Genomic DNA, 25,832 nt, shown 5'->3' with positions numbered 1-25,832 from the left:
TGCCCAGTTCCCCATGACCGGTGGAATTACCAGGCTCCCTAGCAGAGGATCAAGGTGGCCTGGGACCAGAGGATCAAGGTGGCCTGGGACCAGAGGATCAAGGTGGCCTGGGACCAGAGGATCAAGGTGGCCTGGGACCAGAGGATCAAGGTGGCCTGGGACCAGAGGATTTCTCTTATGTTGCTGTCACTAACAGTAGATACTATAGGTCTGACAGATCGATCTGGAAAGGTTTGGACTAGTTGATCTCACTGCCTACAAAGGACTTATACAAAGATGCCGGCCAGTTTCCATACTCATTTTGTTCTGGCAGTTAGACTGAGCAACTGCCATCCAGTAACTTTTTTTTTCTTTTTTACTAAACAAAAAGAAAGAAAACCCTGAGAACCCCCCATGAGGAGATGGACTAGTCCAAAAACCTGTTAGAACTGTACAGAGTACTGTAATTGACAACATAGAAAAAAGTAATTATATGTATGTTGCCTTTTCTGCTATATGCGTCTACCAGATATTCTGCAGGAGGGTGTCAATATACTGTATACATCTCTAATAACTATAAATAATAATGATGATGATAATGATGATGCAGTCACACTAAAAGTTTGCCAAAAAAGAGATGAATAAACCCAGCTTCACGAGACCCTCTGTGATTTACATCAGTGATTACATGGTAACCCCCCCTCTCCCAGACCTGAGGATCGGGGTTACCTTGGCGTGAGCCTTGGTCTCTGCAAACTTGATCTTGAAGTCAAACATCTCTGGTGAGGGCTGCTGCTCCTTCTCCACTGTGGCCTCCTGCTGGTTCCGCAGCTCTCGGTTCATCTCCTGCAAATCACAGAGTGGAGGCATACAGATTAGCACTCACCGCTGCTAGTTTACTTTCAGCATACTGGAGGTAGCAGAGATCAGCACACACTACAGCTGGTTTACTATCAGTACAGGCACAGAGTAACAGCGTATACTGTACATACTGGGGGTATCAGAGAGCAGCACACACTGCAGCTAGTTTACTATCAGTACAGGCACAGAGTAACAGCTTATACTGTACATACTGGGGGTAGCAGAGATCAGCACACACTACAGCTAGTTTACTATCCATACAGGCACAGAGTAACAGCTTATAATGTTAATGCTGGAGATAGAGAGATCAGCACACGCTGAAGCTAGTTTACTATCAGTACAGGCACAGAATAACAGCTTATACTGTACATACTGGGGGTAGCAGAGATCAGCACACACTACAGCTAGTTTACTATCCATACAGGCACAGAGTAACAGCTTATAATGTTAATGCTGGAGATAGAGAGATCAGCACACGCTGAAGCTAGTTTACTATCAGTACAGGCACAGAATAACAGCTTATACTGTACATACTGGAGGTAGCAGAGATCAGAACACGATGCAGCTAGTGTACTATCAGTACAGGCACAGAGTAACAGCTTATACTGTACATACTGGAGGTAGCAGAGATCAGCACACACTACAGCTAGTTTACTATCAGTACAGGCACAGAGTAACAGCTTATACTGTACATACTGGGGGTAGCAGAGATCAGCACACACTACAGCTAGTTTACTATCCATACAGGCACAGAGTAACAGCTTATAATGTTAATGCTGGAGATAGAGAGATCAGCACACGCTGAAGCTAGTTTACTATCAGTACGGACAAAGTAAAAGCTTATACTGTACATAGTGGAGGTAGCAGAGATCTGAATAACACTGCAGCTAGTTTACTATCATTACAGGCACAGAGTAACAGCTTATACTGTACATACTGGAGGTACCAGAGATCTGCACACACTACAGCTAGTTTACTATCAGTACAGGCACAGAGTAACAGCTTATACTGTACATACTGGGGGTAGCTGAGATCAGCACACACTGCAGCTAGTTTAGGAAAAAGTTTATGCCATGCACAGGCCAGCACAGCTCTCCTGTACTCAGGGATGGGGTAAGCAGATAGCCACGCTGGGTTGGATCACCTGGAGATGGGCTGTCAGGTCTCGGTACTTCTTGATGGTCTGCTGGTAATCAGCCACGGTCTCCTGTGCGGCCTCCACGCGTTTCTCGGCCTCCCGCACCCGGGCGCTGGCCATGTCCAGCTGCTCCCGCAGCTCCAGCTCCGTCTCCCGGGCGTTCTCCTGCAGCTCATCGTTCATCTCATTAATGGCTTCCTGAGGGGAGGAGAGGGAACATTATACCACATGTGGGGCAGAATATAAGAGAAGATTTCATCTGATCAAACACACAAACATCATGAATGTAATGTAAAGCTGGAACTGGAATCCGTAATCCTACACATGTCAGCTCTCAGTTCACCACGGAGAAACTCTGTGCTCTCAACCAAGCTCTGTGGCCTTCCTAACAGGGGGAGCGAGTCGCACAGTGATGACTCATCAGAGTGCTGCTGCTCTGCACAGCCCTGTGGACTCTATCACAGGATAAATGCAGAAGGTTCTCTGTGTCACTGACACACAGTGTGGATCTAGAGTCTAGATTCTCAGGGCGTGGCATGTATACTTCTAAGAAATATAAATCCTATACAAACAAACCTCAGTACATTTTTCATAACTAAAAGCATAAATAAATACTTTACGTATACCTAAGACAACATAAAAAGGTAGCTTTCACTTTCCTGGGGCTACTTACAGCCACATGTAGTATGTTGGGTCCCTCAGTGTCCTCCTGGTTCCCTCTTCTGTTCCATTGTTAACCCAGTTAAAGTCTGCAGCCTGGCTGGGCCATGGGTTACTGCGCATGCGCTGTCCTGCCTCCCATCTCCTTGATCGAGCTGCCGTAGGCAGAAGCGTTCTGCACATATGCAGTTAAGTCTTGTAACTGTGCCAGTGCAGAACACTCCTGGATATGGGAACGCGATCGAGAAGGCACGCTGGAAGAGCCGCACGTGCAGTAGTCTGCGTTTACCGGGGCCAACCAACAGACTACCCTGGGCTGGAAGAAGCTCAAGGTAAGTAAAAGCCAACTTTTTCATTTATCTCGGGTATACATTAAATGCATTATCTAGGGGTACTTAATGCTGGGTACACACAATGCTATTTCCCGTCCGGACGATTATTTCTGCCATGTCAGATCTGCTCCTGATCGATAACTTCTCGTGGGAAAATCAATCCCGTTATTGATCAGGAGCAGTTTGGACATGTACACACGATGCAACTTCCTGTCACATTACCCGTTGATTGGACAGGAAATTGCATTGTGTGCACTCAGCATTAGATGAAGCTACTCAAAAACAGGGGACCAATGATAAAGACTGTCTAAAAGGTCTGAGCTAAAACTTTGCTGAAAAGCTGATCTAGGCGTGTCACTGAATAGAATTGGGTTTGTCTACTCACCACCCATGGCCCATATGGCCACGTACAGAAATAACATGTAACTGAGGCATACATTAGCCCATAAATGGTAAAGGGCTTCCAAGCTGAGACTAGATCAATCGCAGAATGGGAAGGGGTTCTGTCTGGCAAACTGGTTGTACTGTACAGAACACCCACCAGGTCAGTGACGGTCTCCCGTAGCTCCCGGACTTTCTCCTCCAGATCCAGGTTCCTCTCAGTCAGAGTCTCCACCATTTCCTCGGCACCCAGAGCAGCGTCAACCTGAGAACGGCAGAAGCAAAGCAGAGACTTGTACCAGTGGTAGGAGGCTGGCAGGAAGGTAGCCGAGACAGAATGTACAATAATGAGATGCAGCCTCTGACTAACCTTCGGACTCGTTTACACCAGCAATGCTTAAACCTCATACACGTTTGATTAAAGTCAGCTTATGCAGTCGTTATAATCAGGGGTGTGTACAGAGACCCCCAACCAGCGACCACCTCCCCCCATGCCCGATAAATGATGCAATCAACTTCGGACCGAAATTGGTCGCATGTATCGATTGGACATGCTTGATCTGTTGCACGGTGGTAATGGTGTTCAATATCGGGATGAGAGATGAGCATGACGGAACCCGCGCCGCTGCCCCCCTCCCCAGTGTAAAATGTACACCGCCTGGTGCCCCGTGCACTATATTTTACCTGTTAGTGTTGTCCGCTAGCTCAGTCTCTGGACTCTTCCTCACCCCACATGGTTGCCGCCATAACGTGGGTATGCATGTGATGTCACACACCCCACCTGCAATACACTGGTAGTAACATGGGGCGCCAACTCAGAAGTACAGCGGAGACTCGACGGACACTCCGGGGAACGCGTGACAGATAGAATAGAAGCTCGGGCACGGGGGGGACAGCAGCTGGGGGTTCCTTGTTCACAATTATTACATGCCTTCACCGCTGCACACATCGGCTCGAGATTTCCCAGCATATCCAATCCATATAATTTTTGACTGGGTATTCTCTTGGCCGCACTGATTTTCATCCAAATCGATAATTATCGAATCAAATGGTCGATCAGCTGCCAAGTCAACACGTATATGGCTACCTTTAAGGTCTGTACACACGCTCTAAGTAAAAAATGTCCCTAAACGTTAGACTTTACCGGCAACAAAGGACCCGTACCCGCTTGATTGAAACACCACCAGCTCCTCACCATGCATAGAAGTATCACCTGCTATTCACCATGCACACAAACACTACCTGGCTCCTCATTATGCACACACACACCCCCTGCTCCTCACGATGTACATAAATGTGCCCTCCTCCTAACCATGCACACAAGTGTCCCCCTGCTCCTGATCATCTGCACACGTGTCCTCTACTCCCCACCCTGTGAATAAGGTCTATAGAGGTGTCCACGCTCAGTACAGTTATAGATAAGGCATTTTGCCTGAGGAAGCGGCATAGACCCACGAAATGCATCGTCACCTGTACAATCAAGCTTCAACAAAAAAACTTTCCCAATATATTGGTGTTATTCATCTGAGGAGGCAAGATGGTCTTGTAGAGGCCTCTTTTTTACTTACAGAGAATATAATCCTGGATACCGGGCAGCTTCTCACCACCCCCCAGTTTTTTACTATTTGTGGTTCACCTACAAGTAGAAAGGATCTGAGGCGAGCGACCGCCCAGGTCCTGGAAGATGTGGAGAAATGAGGGGTTATTTCCCCATAGGCACATACGACCCAACAATACTTCACCATTGGACTCCTGGTTCTCCCTTTATCTCATAGGTCAGCAGGGTTCTTTTGTTAAAGAGCCACAGTGACCTGAACCACACAAACACTTGTACATAAGGATCCGCCTCCCCACACTCCACACAGACGTCACCTGCTCCTTCAGCTCATCGATGGTCTTCTCCATATGGGAGGCTTCCTCCTGCAGCTTCTCCTTCTGCTGTCGCAGTGTCTCCTGCTCGCCATTCTTCTTCTCCAGCTGCTTCTGGACCCGGACGTGCTCCTGCTTCTCGGAAGCTGACAAGTCTCTCATCCTGCAACACAATGCAGAGTAATCAGTGCTGTACAGAGGAGGATATCACACTGCAGGATAGTGACAGCAGAGGGCGCTCTCTCTCACCTGACCAAGGCTTCCTTCAGCCTGGCATTCTGCTCCTCTAGCTGCTTCACCTGGTAACTGGATGCCGCTCCATCTGACCCTACAACACAAGCAGACAGACCTTAAAGAGGAACTCCAGTGAAAATAATGTAATAAAAAAGTGCTTAATTTTTTACAATAATTATGTATAAATGATTTAGTCAGTGTTTGCCCATTGTAAAATCTTTCCTCTCTCTGATTTACATTCTGACATTTATCACATGGTGAAATTTTTATTGCAGGCAAGTGATGTCAGTGGAAGGAGATGCTGCTTGATTTTTTGGCAGTTGCAAACAGCTGTTATTTCCCACAATGCAGCACGGCTCCCACAGTGTGATGTCAGAACCATGGCCCACAATATCAACCATACAGAGCCCCCTGATGATCCGTTTGTGAAAAGGAATAGATTTCTCCTGGGAAAGGGGGTATCAGCTACTGATTGGGATAAAGTTAAATTCTTGGTTAGAGTTTCTCTTTAATGTACCCCATACCTGGCCACACCTGGGTACACAGCCCCTCAGTGTCTCCACCTCCTGGCACACCACTCCCTGTGCCCGGTCTACAAAACTACTATTAGCCTCTACAATGGATGGGCTGTTGCAAAAATCAGGTTTGCATTGTAAGAGTGATGCTGAAAGGAAACCATTTGTTTCCCTTAGTACTTTGGTAATGGAGACTGCAGCGGCCCCCTTCTTCCTTAAAACCCTACATGTTCTCTGCCCACATCAGAAAACAGAGGGCTGAACTTATATACTGGATGTCTGCAACCATCTCCACTGGCTGTGAGGTCTTTTAAGACTCAACAGGGGATGAACAGAGGAGAACCAGCCTAATGTTTCCAGTAACAATAACCCAGCCTATTGTGCCGCCTGTACCACCAAACATGGGGGAAGGTGGTTATGACCAGAACTTAACTTTAACTCGTATTATTGGGAGCAGGACAGTTACCACCATGGCACTTGTTACTGGGGTATCATAGCACTCGTTGGCACTTATCAGTGGAGAAACATGCCCCTTATTATTGGGGGATATAGCAATGATTAACATTGGAATATGGCACTGTGGAGGAGGGGCGTGTCATTAGTGAGGGAAAACACACAAGAAAATGCTAACCTAAACTTACAGGAACACCATTGCAAAAAGATTTACATACATTTTATGCATATACAATACAATAACATTTGTAAAGCGCTTTTCTCCCATAGGACTCAAAGCGCATAGCTGTGTCTCAGATTAATACAGAGTTGCAGGCTGGGTTGTGTTACAGAGGAGATAGTCAGATGTTCATGAATGCCAGACTAAAGAGGTAGGTTTTCAGTTTAGACTTAAATGCTTCCAGGGATGGAGCTGTCCTGATTGGGTGTGGCAGGGAGTTCCAAAGTGTAGGGGCAGCATGACAAAAGGCTCTGTCTCCAAAGGTTTTGAGGTGGACTCTGGGGGTGACCAAGGTGTTACGTCCTTTTGATCTAAGATTGTGGGAGGTGTGATGTAGTTGCAACAAGACCTTCAGGTATCCAGGTCCCAGATTGTGCAAGGATTTGAATGTCAGTAAGCCGATCTTAAACAGAATTCTCCATTTTATCGGTAGCCAGTGGAGTGAGCTCAGGGTTGGTGTTATGTGGCATATGAATAACATGCACTATTTTTTTTCCTATATTGCTGTCGTTTACAGTATGCGGTAACATTCTGACAGATATGTCAGGTTTTGGAATGATCCATCTACTCAGTGAATTTTTTTTTTATTTTCAAAAGCACTTCCTGGGTGGCAGATGCTCAGTCCAAATACCAATATTGTGTGCAAGTAAATAGGGAGAGCAGCCGGCATCTGTGTTTAGATCTTTTCCGGGGGTGCTTTTGTAAAGAATAAAAGTTAACATTGAGAATCTCCCATGAGGAGATGGACTAGTCCAAAACCTGACAGATCTGTCAGATATTCACTACCTACTGTTATAGGGTCAGACAATACTCACTCACACTCAGGAGAGTTTATATCACATATTTTCTCATTAGATTTGCATATTTGTCAGCGTACTGTTCACTCATCACTGTTGAGTAAAGCTTGGGGACAATGGCAAGAAAACACGACATCCTTGCTGCCATGTCCCCCAGAGATGAAGCCTTTGTGTACCACACTATCAGGCTGGAAGCACACTAGCCAGTGCAGAAAACCATGTGTTTTCTGCACTGTGTTTTTAACTCTTCGGTGAGTTTTGTAAGCCTCTGCGTTTTGCATGTGTTTTCTTTCTTTAATATTTTCTATCAATGGAGTAAAATACAGTAGTATTAGTTAAAAAAATGTATCAAGAAAGCATGTAAAAACGTATTCCTCTGCGCCGGGGCGTAACTAGAAATCACTGGGCCCCCCTGCGAAACTTTGGATGGGGTCCCCTCCCCCCAACCCACAGCACTTGGGGAGGGGTAGAAAGGCTGGGGGTAGAGCAGCGCTGTACACAATACCCTGCTGAACACTGAATTATTATTATTATTATTTAGTATTTATATAGCGCCGACATATTACGCAGCGCTGTACAGTGTATATATATATATATATATATATATATATATATATATATATATATATATATATATATATATATATATATATATATATATATATATATATATATATATATCTTGTCACTAACTGTCCCTCAAAGGAGCTCACAATCTAATACCTACCATTGCCATATGTCTATATTATGTAGTGTAAGTACTTTAGTCTAGGGCCAATTTTTTTTTTTTTTAGGGGGAGCCAATTAACTTATCCGTATGTTTTTGGAATGTGGGAGGAAACCGGAGTGCCCGGAGGAAACCCACGCAGACACAGAGAGAACATACAAACTCTTTGCAGATAGTGCCCTGGCTGGGATTCGAACCAGGGACCCAGCGCTGCAAGGCGAGAGAGCTAACCACTACGCCACCGTGCTACTGAATAGGGGCGGTCTACAAATCTTTGTATGATTCCTTATCAGTGGCTGAGCAGATGCAGTCACTAGAACAATTGTGCAGAGAGCAGAAAGTTTTTTCTCTCCATGCCCTTAGTTGTCAGTCTCTCAGGACGGGCCCTCTGTGGCTTCTGGGACCCCTGCGGCTTCATGCCTTGCAGGGTCTGTTGTTACGCCCCTGCCTCTGTGTAGCCATTGAGATACATAAAGTGCGTTTTACAGGGGTTTTTAAAAATGATGCAGCATAAATGCACATATATGCGTTTTTACATGCGGCCCATTGACTTTCAGTAATGGCAAAGTTTCTGCCTAGTGTGCTCCTACCTTCAGTCCATTTATTAACACCGCTAAATGCAATCTTATCCAGCATAAACCGTGACGTGGTTGCTTCTTACAGACCTAAATCTGAGCAGAAATGTTCAGCTCACACCACTGTTGATAAGTGGTCCCTAGCAAGAGGCAGCTGCAGCCCTGTCTGCCCTAAACTCCACTTCTTCTTGTCACTCAGCACATGCTGAAGGGGGCGTGTCAGGGATGAAGATCCTGCAATATCAATGTGTGAGGACTGATGGCACAAGGAGATTGACAGATCCCAGTCCTGCTATTATTTACAGAAATAATGACAGTGGTGGAAGACATGGTTTGTGCTTTTTGTTTGGTTTACCGCAGACCTGCTTTTAAGAAAAAGGACCTGTTACGTCCGGCTCACCTTTCTCTTCAATCTCGTGTTTCAGGATCTCCAGATCCATAGTCAGCTCCTCCACCTTCTCCTTCATTGTCTCCACCTCCTGCTGCAGAGACTCTGCCCTCTCCTCCGCCATCTCCTTATCCAGAGTCGCCATCTCAATGGCATCAGCTGTGTCTGCCATCTCCTCCATGTATCTCTCCTTGGCCTCCTGAGCTTCTTTGGCTTCCTAGATACAGAGAAAGACATCCATGGAATCACGCAATACAGAGGTAGCAATGAAAGGGAAGGGGTTTAGGGCAAGAGACAACCCAAAAAAAACCCCAATGAGATAATTTTTAAGAAAGCTGAAAGCGATAACCAGCCATGTCCGGTAAGGACAAAGATGATCTGCGAAGGCCATCAGAAGGTTCTCTCACCCACCCTCCCATGTCCTGCATGGAATACATTGGTTGGCATCGAGCTCCTGCTATGGTCTCTTACACCACTCTCTCACCCACCTTCCCATGTCCTGCATGGAATACATTGGTTGGCATAGAGCTCCTGCTATGGTCTCTTACACCACTCTCTCACCCACCCTCCCATGTTCTGCATGGAATACATTGGTTGGCATAGAGCTCCTGCTATGGTCTCTTACACCACTCTCTCACCCACCCTCCCATGTCCTGTATGGAATACATTGGTTGGCATAGCTCTCCTATGGTCTCTTGCACCACTCTCTCACCCACCTTCCCATGTCCTGCATGGAATACACTGCTTGGCATAGAGCTCCTGCTATGGTCTCTTACACCACTCTCTCACCCACCTTCCCATGTTCTACAAGGAATACACTGCTTGGCATAGAGCTCCTGCTATGGTCTCTTACACCACTATGTCACCCACCTTCCCATGTTCTACAAGGAATACACTGCTATGGTCTCTTACACCACTATGTCACCCACCTCCCCATGTTCTACAAGGAATACACTGCTATGGTCTCTTACACCACTATGTCACCCACCTTCCCATGTTCTGCATGGAATACATTGCTTGGCATAGAGCTCCTGCTATGGTCTCTTACACCACTATGTCACCCACCCTCCCATGTCCTGCATGGAATACACTGCTTGGCATAGAGCTCCTACTATGGTCTCTTACACCACTCTCTCACCCACCTTCCCATGTTCTGCAAGGAATACACTGCTTGGCATAGAGCTCCTGCTATGGTCTCTTACATCGCTCTCTCACCCACCCTCCCATGTCCTGCATGGAATATACTGCTTGGCATAGAGCTCCTGCTATGGTCTCTTACACCACTCTCTCACCCCCCCCCCCCCCCATGTCCTGCAAGGAATACACTGCTTGGCATAGAGCTCCTTCTGTGGTCTCTTACACCACTCTCTCACCCACCTTCCCATGTTCTACAAGGTATACACTGCTTGGCATAGAGCTCCTGCTATGGTCTCTTACACCACTATGTCACCCACCCTCCCATGTTCTGCAAGGAATACACTGCTTGGCATAGAGCTCCTGCTATGGTCTCTTACACCACTATGTCACCCACCCTCCCATGTTCTGCAAGGAATACACTGCTTGGCATAGAGCTCCTGCTATGGTCTCTTACACCACTCTCTCACCCACCCTCCCATGTCCTGCAAGGAATACACTGCTTGGCATAGAGCTCCTGCTATGGTCTCTTACACCACTATGTCACCCACCTTCCCATGTTCTACAAGGAATACACTGCTTGGCATAGAGCTCCTGCTATGGTCTCTTACACCACTCTCTCACCCCCCCCCCCCCCATGTCCTGCATGGAATACACTGCTTGGCATAGAGCTCCTGCTATGGTCTCTTACACCACTCTCTCACCCCCCCCCCCCCCCCCATGTCCTGCAAGGAATACACTGCTTGGCATAGAGCTCCTTCTGTGGTCTCTTACACCACTCTCTCACCCACCTTCCCATGTTCTACAAGGTATACACTGCTTGGTATAGAGCTCCTGCTATGGTCTCTTACACCACTGTGTCACCCACCTTCCCATGTTCTACAAGGAATACACTGCTTGGCATAGAGCTCCTGCTATGGTCTCTTACACCACTATGTCACCCACCCTCCAATGTCCTGCATGGAATACACTGCTTGGCATAGAGCTCCTGCTATGGTCTCTTACACCACTATGTCACCCACCCTCCCATGTTCTGCAAGGAATACAATGCTTGGCATAGAGTTCCTTCTATGGTCTCTTACACCACTCTCTCACCCACCCTCCCATGTCCTGCATGGAATACACTGCTTGGCATAGAGCTCCTGCTATGGTCTCTTACACCACTATGTCACCCACCCTCCCATGTTCTGCAAGGAATACAATGCTTGGCATAGAGTTCCTTCTATGGTCTCTTACACCACTATGTCACCCACCCTCCCATGTTCTGCAAGGAATACAATGCTTGGCATAGAGTTCCTTCTATGGTCTCTTACACCACTCTCTCACCCACCTTCCCATGTCCTGCATGGAATACACTGCTTGGCATAGAGCTCCTGCTATGGTCTCTTACACCACTCTCTCACCCACCTTCCCATGTTCTACAAGGAATACACTGCTTGGCATAGAGCTCCTGCTATGGTCTCTTACACCACTATGTCACCCACCTTCCCATGTTCTACAAGGAATACACTGCTATGGTCTCTTACACCACTATGTCACCCACCTCCCCATGTTCTACAAGGAATACACTGCTATGGTCTCTTACACCACTATGTCACCCACCTTCCCATGTTCTGCATGGAATACATTGCTTGGCATAGAGCTCCTGCTATGGTCTCTTACACCACTATGTCACCCACCCTCCCATGTCCTGCATGGAATACACTGCTTGGCATAGAGCTCCTACTATGGTCTCTTACACCACTCTCTCACCCACCTTCCCATGTTCTGCAAGGAATACACTGCTTGGCATAGAGCTCCTGCTATGGTCTCTTACATCGCTCTCTCACCCACCCTCCCATGTCCTGCATGGAATATACTGCTTGGCATAGAGCTCCTGCTATGGTCTCTTACACCACTCTCTCACCCCCCCCCCCCCCATGTCCTGCAAGGAATACACTGCTTGGCATAGAGCTCCTTCTGTGGTCTCTTACACCACTCTCTCACCCACCTTCCCATGTTCTACAAGGTATACACTGCTTGGCATAGAGCTCCTGCTATGGTCTCTTACACCACTCTCTCACCCACCTTCCCATGTTCTACAAGGAATACACTGCTTGGCATAGAGCTCCTGCTATGGTCTCTTACACCACTATGTCACCCACCCTCCAATGTCCTGCATGGAATACACTGCTTGGCATAGAGCTCCTGCTATGGTCTCTTACACCACTATGTCACCCACCCTCCCATGTTCTGCAAGGAATACACTGCTTGGCATAGAGCTCCTTCTGTGGTCTCTTACACCACTCTCTCACCCACCTTCCCATGTTCTACAAGGTATACACTGCTTGGCATAGAGCTCCTGCTATGGTCTCTTACACCACTATGTCACCCACCTTCCCATGTTCTACAAGGTATACACTGCTTGGCATAGAGCTCCTGCTATGGTCTCTTACACCACTATGTCACCCACCCTCCCATGTTCTGCAAGGAATACACTGCTTGGCATAGAGCTCCTGCTATGGTCTCTTACACCACTCTCTCACCCCCCCCCCCCCCCATGTCCTGCATGGAATACACTGCTTGGCATAGAGCTCCTGCTATGGTCTCTTACACCACTCTCTCACCCCCCCCCCCCCCCCCATGTCCTGCAAGGAATACACTGCTTGGCATAGAGCTCCTTCTGTGGTCTCTTACACCACTCTCTCACCCACCTTCCCATGTTCTACAAGGTATACACTGCTTGGCATAGAGCTCCTGCTATGGTCTCTTACACCACTATGTCACCCACCTTCCCATGTTCTACAAGGAATACACTGCTTGGCATAGAGCTCCTGCTATGGTCTCTTACACCACTCTCTCACCCACCCTCCAATGTCCTGCATGGCATACACTGCTTGGCATAGAGCTCCTGCTATGGTCTCTTACACCACTATGTCACCCACCCTCCCATGTTCTGCAAGGAATACAATGCTTGGCATAGAGTTCCTTCTATGGTCTCTTACATCGCTCTCTCACCCACCCTCCCATGTCCTGCATGGAATACATTGGTTGGCATAGAGTTCCTTCTATGGTCTCTTACATCGCTCTCTCACCCACCCTCCCATGTCCTGCATGGAATATACTGCTTGGCATAGAGCTCCTTCTGTGGTCTCTTACACCACTCTCTCACCCACCTTCCCATGTTCTACAAGGAATACACTGCTTGGCATAGAGCTCCTGCTATGGTCTCTTACACCACTATGTCACCCACCTTCCCATGTCCTGCATGGAATACATTGGTTGGCATAGAGCTCCTGCTATGGTCTCTTACACCACTATGTCACCCACCCTCCCATGTCCTACAAGGAATACACTGCTTGGCATAGAGCTCCTGCTATGGTCTCTTACATCGCTCTCTCACCCACCCTCCCATGTCCTGCATGGAATACACTGCTTGGCATAGAGCTCCTGCTATGGTCTCTTACACCACTATGTCACCCACCTCCCCATGTTCTACAAGGAATACAATGCTTGGCATAGAGCTCCTGCTATGGTCTCTTACACCACTCTCTCACCCACCTTCCCATGTTCTACAAGGAATACACTGCTTGGCATAGAGCTCCTGCTATGGTCTCTTACATCGCTCTCTCACCCACCCTCCCATGTCCTGCATGGAATACACTGCTTGGCATAGAGCTCCTGCTATGGTCTCTTACACCACTATGTCACCCACCTCCCCATGTTCTACAAGGAATACAATGCTTGGCATAGAGCTCCTGCTATGGTCTCTTACACCACTCTCTCACCCACCTTCCCATGTTCTACAAGGAATACACTGCTTGGCATAGAGCTCCTGCTATGGTCTCTTACACCACTCTCTCACCCACCCTCCCATGTTCTGCATGGAATACACTGCTTGGCATAGAGCTCCTGCTATGGTCTCTTACACCACTATGTCACCCACCTCCCCATGTTCTACAAGGAATACACTGCTTGGCATAGAGCTCCTGCTATGGTCTCTTACACCACTCTCTCACCCACCCTCCCATGTCCTGCATGGAATACACTGCTTGGCATAGAGCTCCTGCTATGGTCTCTTACACCACTCTCTCACCCACCCTCCCATGTCCTGCATGGAATACACTGCTTGGCATAGAGCTCCTGCTATGGTCTCTTACACCACTATGTCACCCACCTTCCCATGTTCTACAAGGAATACACTGCTATGGTCTCTTACACCACTATGTCACCCACCTCCCCATGTTCTGCAAGGAATACAATGCTTGGCATAGAGCTCCTTCTATGGTCTCTTACACCACTATGTCACCCACCCTCCCATGTCCTGCATGGAATACACTGCTTGGCATAGAGCTCCTTCTATGGTCTCTTACACCACTATGTCACCCACCTCCCCATGTTCTGCAAGGAATACAATGCTTGGCATAGAGCTCCTGCTATGGTCTCTTACACCACTATGTCACCCACCTTCCCATGTTCTGCAAGGAATACAATGCTTGGCATAGAGCTCCTTCTATGGTCTCTTACACCACTCTCTCACCCACCTTCCCATGTTCTGCAAGGAATACACTGCTTGGCATAGAGCTCCTGCTATGGTCTCTTACACCACTATGTCACCCACCTCCCCATGTCCTGCATGGAATACACTGCTTGGCATAGAGCTCCTGCTATGGTCTCTTACACCACTCTCTCACCCACCCTCCCATGTCCTGCATGGAATACACTGCTTGGCATAGAGCTCCTGCTATGGTCTCTTACACCACTATGTCACCCACCTCCCCATGTTCTACAAGGAATACAATGCTTGGCATAGAGCTCCTGCTATGGTCTCTTACACCACTCTCTCACCCACCTTCCCATGTTCTACAAGGAATACACTGCTTGGCATAGAGCTCCTGCTATGGTCTCTTACACCACTCTCTCACCCACCCTCCCATGTCCTGCATGGAATACACTGCTTGGCATAGAGCTCCTGCTATGGTCTCTTACACCACTATGTCACCCACCTTCCCATGTTCTACAAGGAATACACTGCTTGGCATAGAGCTCCTGCTATGGTCTCTTACACCACTATGTCACCCACCTTCCCATGTTCTACAAGGAATACACTGCTATGGTCTCTTACACCACTATGTCACCCACCTCCCCATGTTCTGCAAGGAATACAATGCTTGGCATAGAGCTCCTTCTATGGTCTCTTACACCACTATGTCACCCACCCTCCCATGTCCTGCATGGAATACACTGCTTGGCATAGAGCTCCTTCTATGGTCTCTTACACCACTATGTCACCCACCTTCCCATGTTCTGCAAGGAATACAATGCTTGGCATAGAGCTCCTGCTATGGTCTCTTACACCACTATGTCACCCACCCTCCCATGTTCTGCAAGGAATACAATGCTTGGCATAGAGCTCCTGCTATGGTCTCTTACACCACTATGTCACCCACCTCCCCATGTTCTGCAAGGAATACAATGCTTGGCATAGAGCTCCTGCTATGGTCTCTTACACCACTATGTCACCCACCTTCCCATGTTCTGCAAGGAATACAATGCTTGGCATAGAGCTCCTTCTATGGTCTCTTACACCACTCTCTCACCCACCTTCCCATGTTCTGCAAGGAATACACTGCTTGGCATAGAGCTCCTGCTATGGTCTCTTACACCACTCTCTCACCCACCCTCCCATGTCCTGCATGGAATACATTGGTTGGCATAGCTCTCCTATGGTCTCTTACACCACTATGTCACCCACCCTCCCATGTCCTGCATGGAATACACTGCTTGGCATAGAGCTCCTGCTATGGTCTCTTACACCACTCTCTCACCCACCTTCCCATGTCCTGCATGGAATACACTGCTTGGCATAGAGCTCCTGCTATGGTCTCTTACACCACTATGTCACCCACCTCCCCATGTCCTGCATGGAATACACTGCTTGGCATAGAGCTCCTGCTATGGTCTCTTACACCACTCTCTCACCCACCCTCCCATGTCCTGCATGGAATATACTGCTTGGCATAGAGCTCCTTCTGTGGTCTCTTACATCGCTCTCTCACCCACCCTCCCATGTCCTGCATGGAATACATTGCTTGGCATAGCTCTCCTTCTATGGTCTCTTACACCACTCTCTCACCCACCTTCCCATGTCCTGCATGGAATATACTGCTTGGCATAGAGCTCCTTCTGTGGTCTCTTACACCACTCTCTCAACCCCCCCCCCCCCCCATGTCCTGCATGGAATACACTGCTTGGTATAGAGCTCCTTCTGTGGTTTCTTACATCGCTCTCTCACCCACCTTCCCATGTTCTACAAGGAATACACTGCTTGGCATAGAGCTCCTGCTATGGTCTCTTACACCACTATGTCACCCACCTTCCCATGTTCTACAAGGAATACACTGCTTGGCATAGAGCTCCTGCTATGGTCTCTTACACCACTCTCTCACCCACCCTCCCATGTCCTGCATGGAATACACTGCTTGGCATAGAGCTCCTTCTGTGGTCTCTTACACCACTCTCTCACCCACCCTCCCATGTCCTGCATGGAATACACTGCTTGGCATAGAGCTCCTGCTATGGTCTCTTACACCACTATGTCACCCACCTTCCCATGTCCTGCATGGAATATACTGCTTGGCATAGAGCTCCTTCTGTGGTCTCTTACACCACTCTCTCAACCCCCCCCCCCCCATGTCCTGCATGGAATACACTGCTTGGCATAGAGCTCCTTCTGTGGTTTCTTACATCGCTCTCTCACCCACCCTCCCATGTCCTGCATGGAATACATTGGTTGGCATAGCTCTCCTTCTATGGTCTCTTACACCACTCTCTCACCCCCCCCCCCCCCATGTCCTGCATGGAATAGAGCTCCTTCTGTGGTCTCTTACGCCGCTCTCTCACCCACCTTCTTGGCCTCCTTGAGCTGACGCTGGAGGTCGGTCTGCTGCTCCTGGATTTTGCTCTTCCATTCCTGGAGCTGCTCCAGCTGCAGTTTAGATTTCTCCAGCTCCTTCAGCTTGGCCTTGTCCTCAGCCCGCTTCATCTTCAGTGTCTCCAGCTTCTCATCCAGGTCCTTCACCTGGGCCCTCAGGCTCTCCTCCTCCTGCACAGGAGAAACCAGCAGTGTAAATCATGTGCAGGACTTACTGTATGTCCAGCACAGGAGACCACTGATACTCTCAGAGGGTTTTAGCTGCACACTTTCACATACAGCAAAACCAGCATGAACAGCACTTCACATTTCATAAAACGGTACACTGTACGTGCTAAACTAAAACAAATAGGCGATGATCCTAGACACAGAGTTAAATACAATGACAGGGTGGGTGCGATAGCCACTCCTCCCACTGCATTTGATGCATGGATTGAAGCTTCCGGAATTGCACTGACAGGGCTTCAGGTCAGCAGAGGCATAGAACCACAGCAGTGATGGTGGTATCTACGGCAGCCAGTCCTCTCTCTGTATTCAACCGTATTAATAGGTTATGTAGCATACACAACTGAAAGCAATACTTAAAGGACCACTATCGTGAAAAAAAAACCTCAAAAACATACACATAAAATGTACATTTCTCGCAGAGTAAAATGCACTATAAATGACTGCTTTATTATGTTGCTGTGTCTTAAAAGTGGTCTGAAACTCAGCATTTCTTATTTTCTCTAAAAGTTTACTTACAACCTTAAACCTACTAGTACAAACAAAAATTGTAGCAGAACAGCATTGAAACAGTTAAACACAGCACTTTGACCTGCCATGGACAGCCCCTTCAGCTTGGGATTCAATCTGAAGTGGAGATAACAGTATCTTTTGTTTACATTCCTCAGTTGTTACATTATGTGTAACAACTGAAAACAAGCTCTCTGTGAAGCGGTCTCTGCCTCAAGCATGCACACAGTTCCGAACAGCTCACTAGAAGATTTTATTATATAATAAAAAGCAGCTTGAATAAAATGCAATGGCAGCTTTCAGAACAGATAAACTGTACTTTGGGAATATTACTTGTGCATGAAAGCAAATATGGTAACTGTATGGGTAATAAAAAGTAGGAAAACACATTTTTATTTAATGTAATGTCAGAGTTTCAGACCACTTTAAAGTAGGCAGTAAAAACCTTACCAATCTGACTAGTCCATCTGCTTATGGGGGTTTCACAGTGTTTATTTTATTTTTTACAAAATAAATCCCTTGAAAGGATCTATACAAAGTTGTCAGGCAGATTCTTTTCTCATTTTCACACTATTTTGGCAGATGCCCTGATCAACTGCTGTTCAGTAAGTGCTTTTGTAAATAAAGAAATAACTGAGACGTTTCCATGAGGAGATGGACTAGTCCAAAACCCGACAGATCTGCAAGGCAGTATTGGCATGGTAGTGATCGTCTTTATTCAGGACATGATGTAACAAGTGACTGACACACCACATATATCAGGACAGCCACAGATGGGGCACTGGAGACGACAGGGAGGGGAAGGGGAGGATGTATCAAGGGACTGACAGAGAGATAACACACCACATTTATCAGGAGGACCCCCACAGACGGGGCACAGACACAACATGCAGCCACATATGTACCTTGCTGGGCCCGGGGGGCGGAGCCACTGGAGACGTCAGGGAGGGGAGGATATAACAAGGGACTGACAGAGGGAACACACCACATATATCAGGGCAGCCACAGGCATAACATGCAGCCCACATATGTACCTTGCTGGGCCCGGGGGGGCGGAGCCACTGGAGCAGTCAGGGAGGGGATGATGTAACAAGGAACTGACAGAGAGAACACACCACATATACCAGGGCAGCCACAGGCATAACATGCAGCCCACATATGTACCTTGCTGGGCCCGGGGGGCGGAGCCACTGGAGACGTCAGGGAGGGGAGGATGTAACAAGGAACTGACAGAGAGAACACACCACATATACCAGGGCAGCCACAGACACAACATGCAGCCACATATGTACCTTTCTGGGCCCGGGGGGCGGAGCCACTGGAGACGTCAGGGAGGGGAGGATGTAACAAGGGACTGACAGAGAGAACACACCACATATACCAGGGCAGCCACAGACACAACATGCAGCCACATATGTACCTTGCTGGGCCCGGGGGGGCGGAGCCACTGGAGACGTCAGGGAGGGGAGGATGTAACAAGGAACTGACAGAGAGAACACACCACATATACCAGGGCAGCCACATATGTACCTTGCTGGGCCCGGGGGGCGGAGCCACTGGAGACATCAGGGAGGGGAGGATGTAACAAGGAACTGACAGAGAGAACACACCACATATACCAGGGCAGCCACAGGCACAACATGCAGCCACATATGTACCTTGCTGGGCCCGGGGGGGCGGAGCCACTGGAGACGTCAGGGAGGGGAGGATGTAACAAGGGACTGACAGAGAGAACACACCACATATACCAGGGCAGCCACAGACAACATGCAGCCACATATGTACCTTGCTGGGCCCGGGGGGGCGGAGCCACTGGAGACGTCAGGGAGGATGTAACAAGGGACTGACAGAGAGAACACACCACATATACCAGGGCAGCCACAGGCACAACATGCAGCCACATATGTACCTTGCTGGGCCCGGGCAGCGGAGCCACTGGAGACGTCAGGGAGGGGAGGATGTAACAAGGGATTGACAGAGAGAACACACCACATATACCAGGGCAGCCACAGGCACAACATGCAGCCACATATGTACCTTGCTGGGCCCGGGGGGGCGGAGCCACTGGAGACGTCAGGGAGGGGAGGATATAACAAGGGACTGACAGAGAGAACACACCACATATACCAGGGCAGCCACAGGCACAACATGCAGCCACATATGTACCTTGCTGGGCCCGGGGGGGCGGAGCCACTGGAGACGTCAGGGAGGGGAGGATGTAACAAGGAACTGACAGAGAGAACACACCACATATACCAGGGCAGCCACAGGCACAACATGCAGCCACATATGTACCTTGCTGGGCCCGGGGGGCGGAGCCACTGGAGACGTCAGGGAGGGGAGGATATAACAAGGGACTGACAGAGAGAACACACCACATATACCAGGGCAGCCACAGGCACAACATGCAGCCACATATGTACCTTGCTGGGCCCGGGGGGGCGGAGCCACTGGAGACGTCAGGGAGGGGAGGATGTAACAAGGAACTGACAGAGAGAACACACCACATATACCAGGGCAGCCACAGGCACAACATGCAGCCACATATGTACCTTGCTGGGCCCGGGGGGGCGGAGCCACTGGAGACGTCAGGGAGGGGAGGATGTAACAAGGGACTGACAGAGAGAACACACCACATATACCAGGACAGCCCCAGACACAACATGCAGCCACATATGTACCTTGCTGGGCCCGGGGGGCGGAGCCACTGGAGACGTCAGGGAGGGGAGGATATAACAAGGGACTGACAGAGAGAACACACCACATATACCAGGGCAGCCACAGGCACAACATGCAGCCACATATGTACCTTGCTGGGCCCGGGGGGGCGGAGCCACTGGAGACGTCAGGGAGGGGAGGATATAACAAGGGACTGACAGAGAGAACACACCACATATATCAGGGCAGCCACAGACACAACATGCAGCCACATATGTACCTTGCTGGGCCCGGGGGGCGGAGCCACTGGAGACGTCAGGGAGGGGAGGATGTAACAAGGGACTGACAGAGAGAACACACCACATATACCAGGGCAGCCACAGACACAACATGCAGCCACATATGTACCTTGCTGGGCCCGGGGGGCGGAGCCACTGGAGACGTCAGGGAGGGGAGGATATAACAAGGGACTGACAGAGAGAACACACCACATATACCAGAGCAGCCACAGACACAACATGCAGCCACATATGTACCTTGCTGGGCCCGGGCAGCGGAGCCACTGGAGACGTCAGGGAGGGGGAGGGGATGATGGGTGCGGCCAGAGGAGTCTGGGCCGGGGTGCTGGGCTCGCTGCTGCTGATCTCCCCACATGATGCTGATGCAGATCCGGAAGCCCCCGCTGTGCCGCTGGAGGCCGCTGAGCTGGACGGCCGGGTGGGCTGCAAGCAGGAGAGAAATCAGGGATGAACAGAACATATCAGTGCATAAGCAATACTTTATATAACAGATAAGTGTGTGTGGAACACCAGAGCGTATCCGTGTCTCTGCCTCACACGTTAGGCCTGGTACACACCATGCAATCTTCACTGCAGATCCTATGCACAATCCCAAAACAATGATTGCCAGTGACCGATCCCAAGCGGTTTCTCTATCTGGAGCAAATCGGACATGCTGGAAAATATCGATCAATGTACTGGCCATCATTCTGTGGGTACTAAACACACGTAGGAGGCGCCCAGTGGTAGAATATTATAGCAGAAAGTAATTTGGTGTCAAAATACTTTGTTGTAGAGTCAGGTAAGGGTTCCAAATCTTTCCTTGTAAGAAGACTCACAGTAACTCAAGTCAAAAAGGGTTTACCGTTTATTAAGCACCTCAGACAACGCGTTTCGTGGCCTATGTCACTTCTTCAGGTCAATTAGTGTGTAAGCAATAGTCATCAGAGTGCATCAGAGCGTGGGTGCATGGTGTGTACCAGGCTTTAGGCAAACAGTGCACATCTGTTAAATACAATATAACAGCACTCGTATATCTTATTCTCCCGCAAATCATTGCTGGCTGTGCCCTCTGCACAGGGGTCTAATATAAACACACTCAGAAGAGACGTCAAGATGACAGGTACATTCTCTGACCTGCTCCATTCAGGGCGTACGCAGGCAGTACTCATATCAGAGCTTAGATCACAGGCACAGTGTCGTGTGAACAACAACTCCAGGATCTGAGCTGCAACCTGTAAGAGGCACGGGTTCATTTATGTGGAAGGCGTTAATAGTTGGGCCTTACCTTGCCTTAGGCCAGGTCACCTGTTCACCTCTGGCCAAGTAGTACTTCCTATCTGATAACATAAAACACACTGACTCTAGGTATGCATATTATATACTACCCACCTATTCCTTTAGATTGTAAGCTCACAAGGGCAGGGCTCTCTCACCCTTTTGTGTTTTATAATTTATTACACATTTATTCATATTAATTCTGTCACTGTTATTACCAATTCTGTATTTTGTATATTGTATATTGGTGTATACCATTGTCTGTATTATGTAGCTCATGTTTGTTTATCACTTTGTACAGCGCCACAGAGTATGTTGCAGCTTTTCTAAATCAATAATAATCATTAAAGTCCAGTCTTTGGTGATCTGTACAGTTGATATTTATTCTCCAAAGAGCAGCCTGGTCTGCCCTATGGAGAGGGTAGGGGGAGAGGAAGTGGGATATCACCTGCAGCGGGAACTAGAATAGCTGTAACTTGGCAAGGCCACTAATGATGGGGACACCTGCATGACTTACTATAGAGGGTTTCCTGAAGGACTCACAAATCATCATCCATACGATGAAAGTCTACTAAGAGTGTGCTGTACACATGGATTCCTGCCACTCACAATACATTCAGGGGACCGTCTGCTGCGAATACTTCCAGTACTCATCAGTGATAATACTGCCACGTGGAGCAGTGCTTTTCAGGGTAGGTAGATTTAGGCGCAGCCGGCGCCACCATAGACTGTAATAGGAATCACATCACACAGCGCTCAGTAACGTCGGCGCTGTCAGAAGACGGAGCCGAAGTTGCTTATAAAACACTATAATTCGGCCTCCAGCAATGGCTGGAAGCCGAATTATATCATTCCCCCACTATCCATGGCGTCCTGGAGGGGGAATAGTAATTAACACAGCCGGGACTTCTGCAGAAGCAGGATCAGCCATATATCGGCTTTATCCTGCGCCCAAGTCTCCAGTGCCGATTTCATATGTATGCCTCCTCCCCTCTCTATAGAACAGAACAGGCTGCTCAGCACAGAGCTATGCGGTGAATCCATACAGGGAGCTGTCACCCAGGAATGTGCAGGTGACATTAGGTGTGTGAATGCAGTTCAGGGCTCACAAGGGAGATCTCAGTAGAAAAAAAAACTAACAACCGGATGGCAGTGCGATATGGGCATTGTTGTAACCAGTACAGGTAATCTACTGGTTTACATTTGTGTCTACTTACACACTGGGACTTGATATATTTGGGCCCTAGTTGGGTACACCATTGCCCTATAGGCAGTACCCACAGTCCTCCACCCCTCATGACCGGTCTCATGCATACTGTGATCATGCACCGTGTTCATTTTTGCATTTTTTTGCATGGTAAGGTTTGTATATTTTTTGCATGTTTCTTTCCAAGTCACTCTTTTCCACTGATTTTTTAGGGGATCGTTACCTACCTCAACATGCCATTGTTTAGAGAAATGTAAATACGATTAGATCGTCAACTAATTAAAGTTGTATCCTTTTTCACACCCCCACAAATGTTGTGCCTTTATCATTACTGTGAATCCTTGCCCTTCCTTTGGTGCTCACCAGTGGGCGGTCTGATTTGTGAGAGGAGGATGGCACAAGGAAGAGCTCCTCCCTGTGTGAGATCCAGCAGAAATTGAACGCCAAGGAGATTAAAGAATTTCTCGCACTTCCTGTCCAGACAGGAAGAGACAGGGAGTGGGTGTTGTCAACAAGATGCTAATTATCCTGAATTGATGCAGATTTTATGTAAATATATGCAACTTGGAAATGGACCAATCAAATCGACATGCTGTATAAATTTAGCAAGGGCTCTGAATCCATCGTTTCTGACTGACCAGCTCTTTTATTGGGTGAAGAGAGAGCTTCAGTCAGATTTTTACTTCTGTACGCCCAAACTTCTGTCTCCAGGACCACAAGAGCTCCAGTGGAAGCAGGAAGGAGCATGGAGGTCACAGAGGCAGGAAGACAGGAAGTGATGCAGATGCTTGAAGATGGCCACACACAAACAGGAAGGGTTTCTGGGTACTCTCCACACTCAGAAGCTGAAATAACACCGGTTTCTGGAGACGGGCTTTACGGACAACACATCTCACGTATGGAAATGTATTCCTACAGATTCCCTCGAGTTTGCTGTGCTGCATATGGATGTCCTGAAACCCATCAAATTGATCGGACCAGTATACATCGGTGTCAGAATATCCACGGATCACTGATTGCAGGAGATAAGCAAGCCTGGGTGTCAGAATATTCATGGCTCATTCATGAATCTATTCATAGGGAAACCACTTGACAGAGTAAACCTGGACCTCTTTGAGCTGTCAGGCGTGTACATGTCAAAAGGGCCAAGGGAAATGTATTTATTAATGCATTATTTTAAAATAAACCTCCTAAACCAAACTAACGTGGGCAGAGGAAACCGGTAACATCACAGGTTACCTCCAGTGGAAATGCAGGCACGTCTACTCACTCAGGGTCCCAATGTGTTAAGGAAAAGGATATGACATCATCAGCATGGCATGACTTCCTGCAGTGTGGCCTGGAAGGGGCGTGTTACAAGTGTCACCACTCTCTCCTCTGCTGGACTGGGGGCTGGTACAGCTTCTTTGCCGGAGGAAAGACCAGGGGGGGGGGGGGGGGGGGGGGGGGGCTGCGGCATTGTGCGACATGTGGTGCGGGTGATTTGGGGGTCTTGCTTTGGTGGGGCCAGCCTGCCAGTCAGGGCTGTTTCTAGCCATTTCGGTGCTCCAGGCAAGGCACCTTGATAGGACACGCCTCTCAGAACCAAAATGATGGAATCCACATAACAAACACCTCCTTTAATCATTATAAAGGTGGCCACTAATGATCCAATCTTTTTCATCCAATCTTACCAAATGTATGTAGTAGAAGAGTAAATTGAGTGAATATACTGAATGGATACTTTAGGCAGTTACCTTATAATACATAGAAATGGTAAGATTGGATGATAAAGATTGGATCATTAGTGGCCACCCTAAGGGGTGTATAGCCACTTTATAAATCATAAAGTACATATAAATATACTGTTTATGAACAGCCTAGGTCTTTACAGGTCATTATATTGTCCTGGAATGCTAAAAATCTGCAGCAATCCATATAAACTAGACAATTGCAGCTTAATTAGATGATGATTACTAGTAGCTGCCATTTCATTGTTAAGCTACTCTGATCTCCTTTCTTATGCTAATCAACAGAGCCCAATCAGGTGTTAAAATCTTTGTTGTCTTAATCAAACTAGCAGTGTTATGTGCATTGCCTAAAACAAGGCATGCTAAGCATAGCTCTCAGGTGCCCCCTCCTGCAGGTGTCACTCCAGACCTGTGCCTGGTTTGTCTATGCCTACAAACAGCCCTGCTGCCAGTCACCCTTTCTGCTCTCCCCCATGGTACAGAGACTTGGCCCAGGCATTGCTGAATTAACCAGTACATAGGATTTACTTGTTTGAATTTTTGCACACTGGCACTCTATATATAGCCCTATCCCCTATTTGGGTACACCAGAGCCCTACAGGCAGTGCCCACTACTCCTCTTTCAGATAGACAGCCCACCGCCCACAGACCTCCACACCCCTCATGACAGGATATATATATATATATATATATATATATATATATATATATATATATATATATATATATATATATATATATATATATATATATATATACATACATATATA

General features: G+C 48.1%; 1 protein-coding gene across 3 annotated transcripts in view; it reads right to left on the bottom strand.

The window, feature by feature from the left end:
- The window catches only part of DCTN1 (dynactin subunit 1), a 102,014-nt gene that overhangs the window by 58,790 nt on the left and 17,392 nt on the right, over positions 1 to 25,832 (bottom strand). For 2 of the 3 annotated variants that reach the window (XM_068273671.1, XM_068273675.1), the window contains 8 exons: positions 21,106 to 21,291; positions 17,150 to 17,347; positions 9,142 to 9,346; positions 5,470 to 5,548; positions 5,224 to 5,383; positions 3,512 to 3,616; positions 1,985 to 2,176; positions 709 to 825 (listed from right to left, as the gene is read on the bottom strand). In XM_068273671.1, the coding sequence (XP_068129772.1) occupies positions 709 to 825; positions 1,985 to 2,176; positions 3,512 to 3,616; positions 5,224 to 5,383; positions 5,470 to 5,548; positions 9,142 to 9,346; positions 17,150 to 17,347; positions 21,106 to 21,291 (1,242 nt within the window). Of the gene's footprint in view, positions 1 to 708; positions 826 to 1,984; positions 2,177 to 3,511; positions 3,617 to 5,223; positions 5,384 to 5,469; positions 5,549 to 9,141; positions 9,347 to 17,149; positions 17,348 to 19,820; positions 19,861 to 21,105; positions 21,292 to 25,832 lie in introns of those variants that run through there. The other variant, XM_068273680.1, reaches the window with a different exon arrangement.

This window comes from Hyperolius riggenbachi, chromosome 1 (genome assembly GCF_040937935.1).
Source record: "Hyperolius riggenbachi isolate aHypRig1 chromosome 1, aHypRig1.pri, whole genome shotgun sequence".
NCBI classification, from domain to species: domain Eukaryota; kingdom Metazoa; phylum Chordata; class Amphibia; order Anura; family Hyperoliidae; genus Hyperolius; species Hyperolius riggenbachi.
This window is presented reverse-complemented; position numbering and strand designations above follow the sequence as displayed.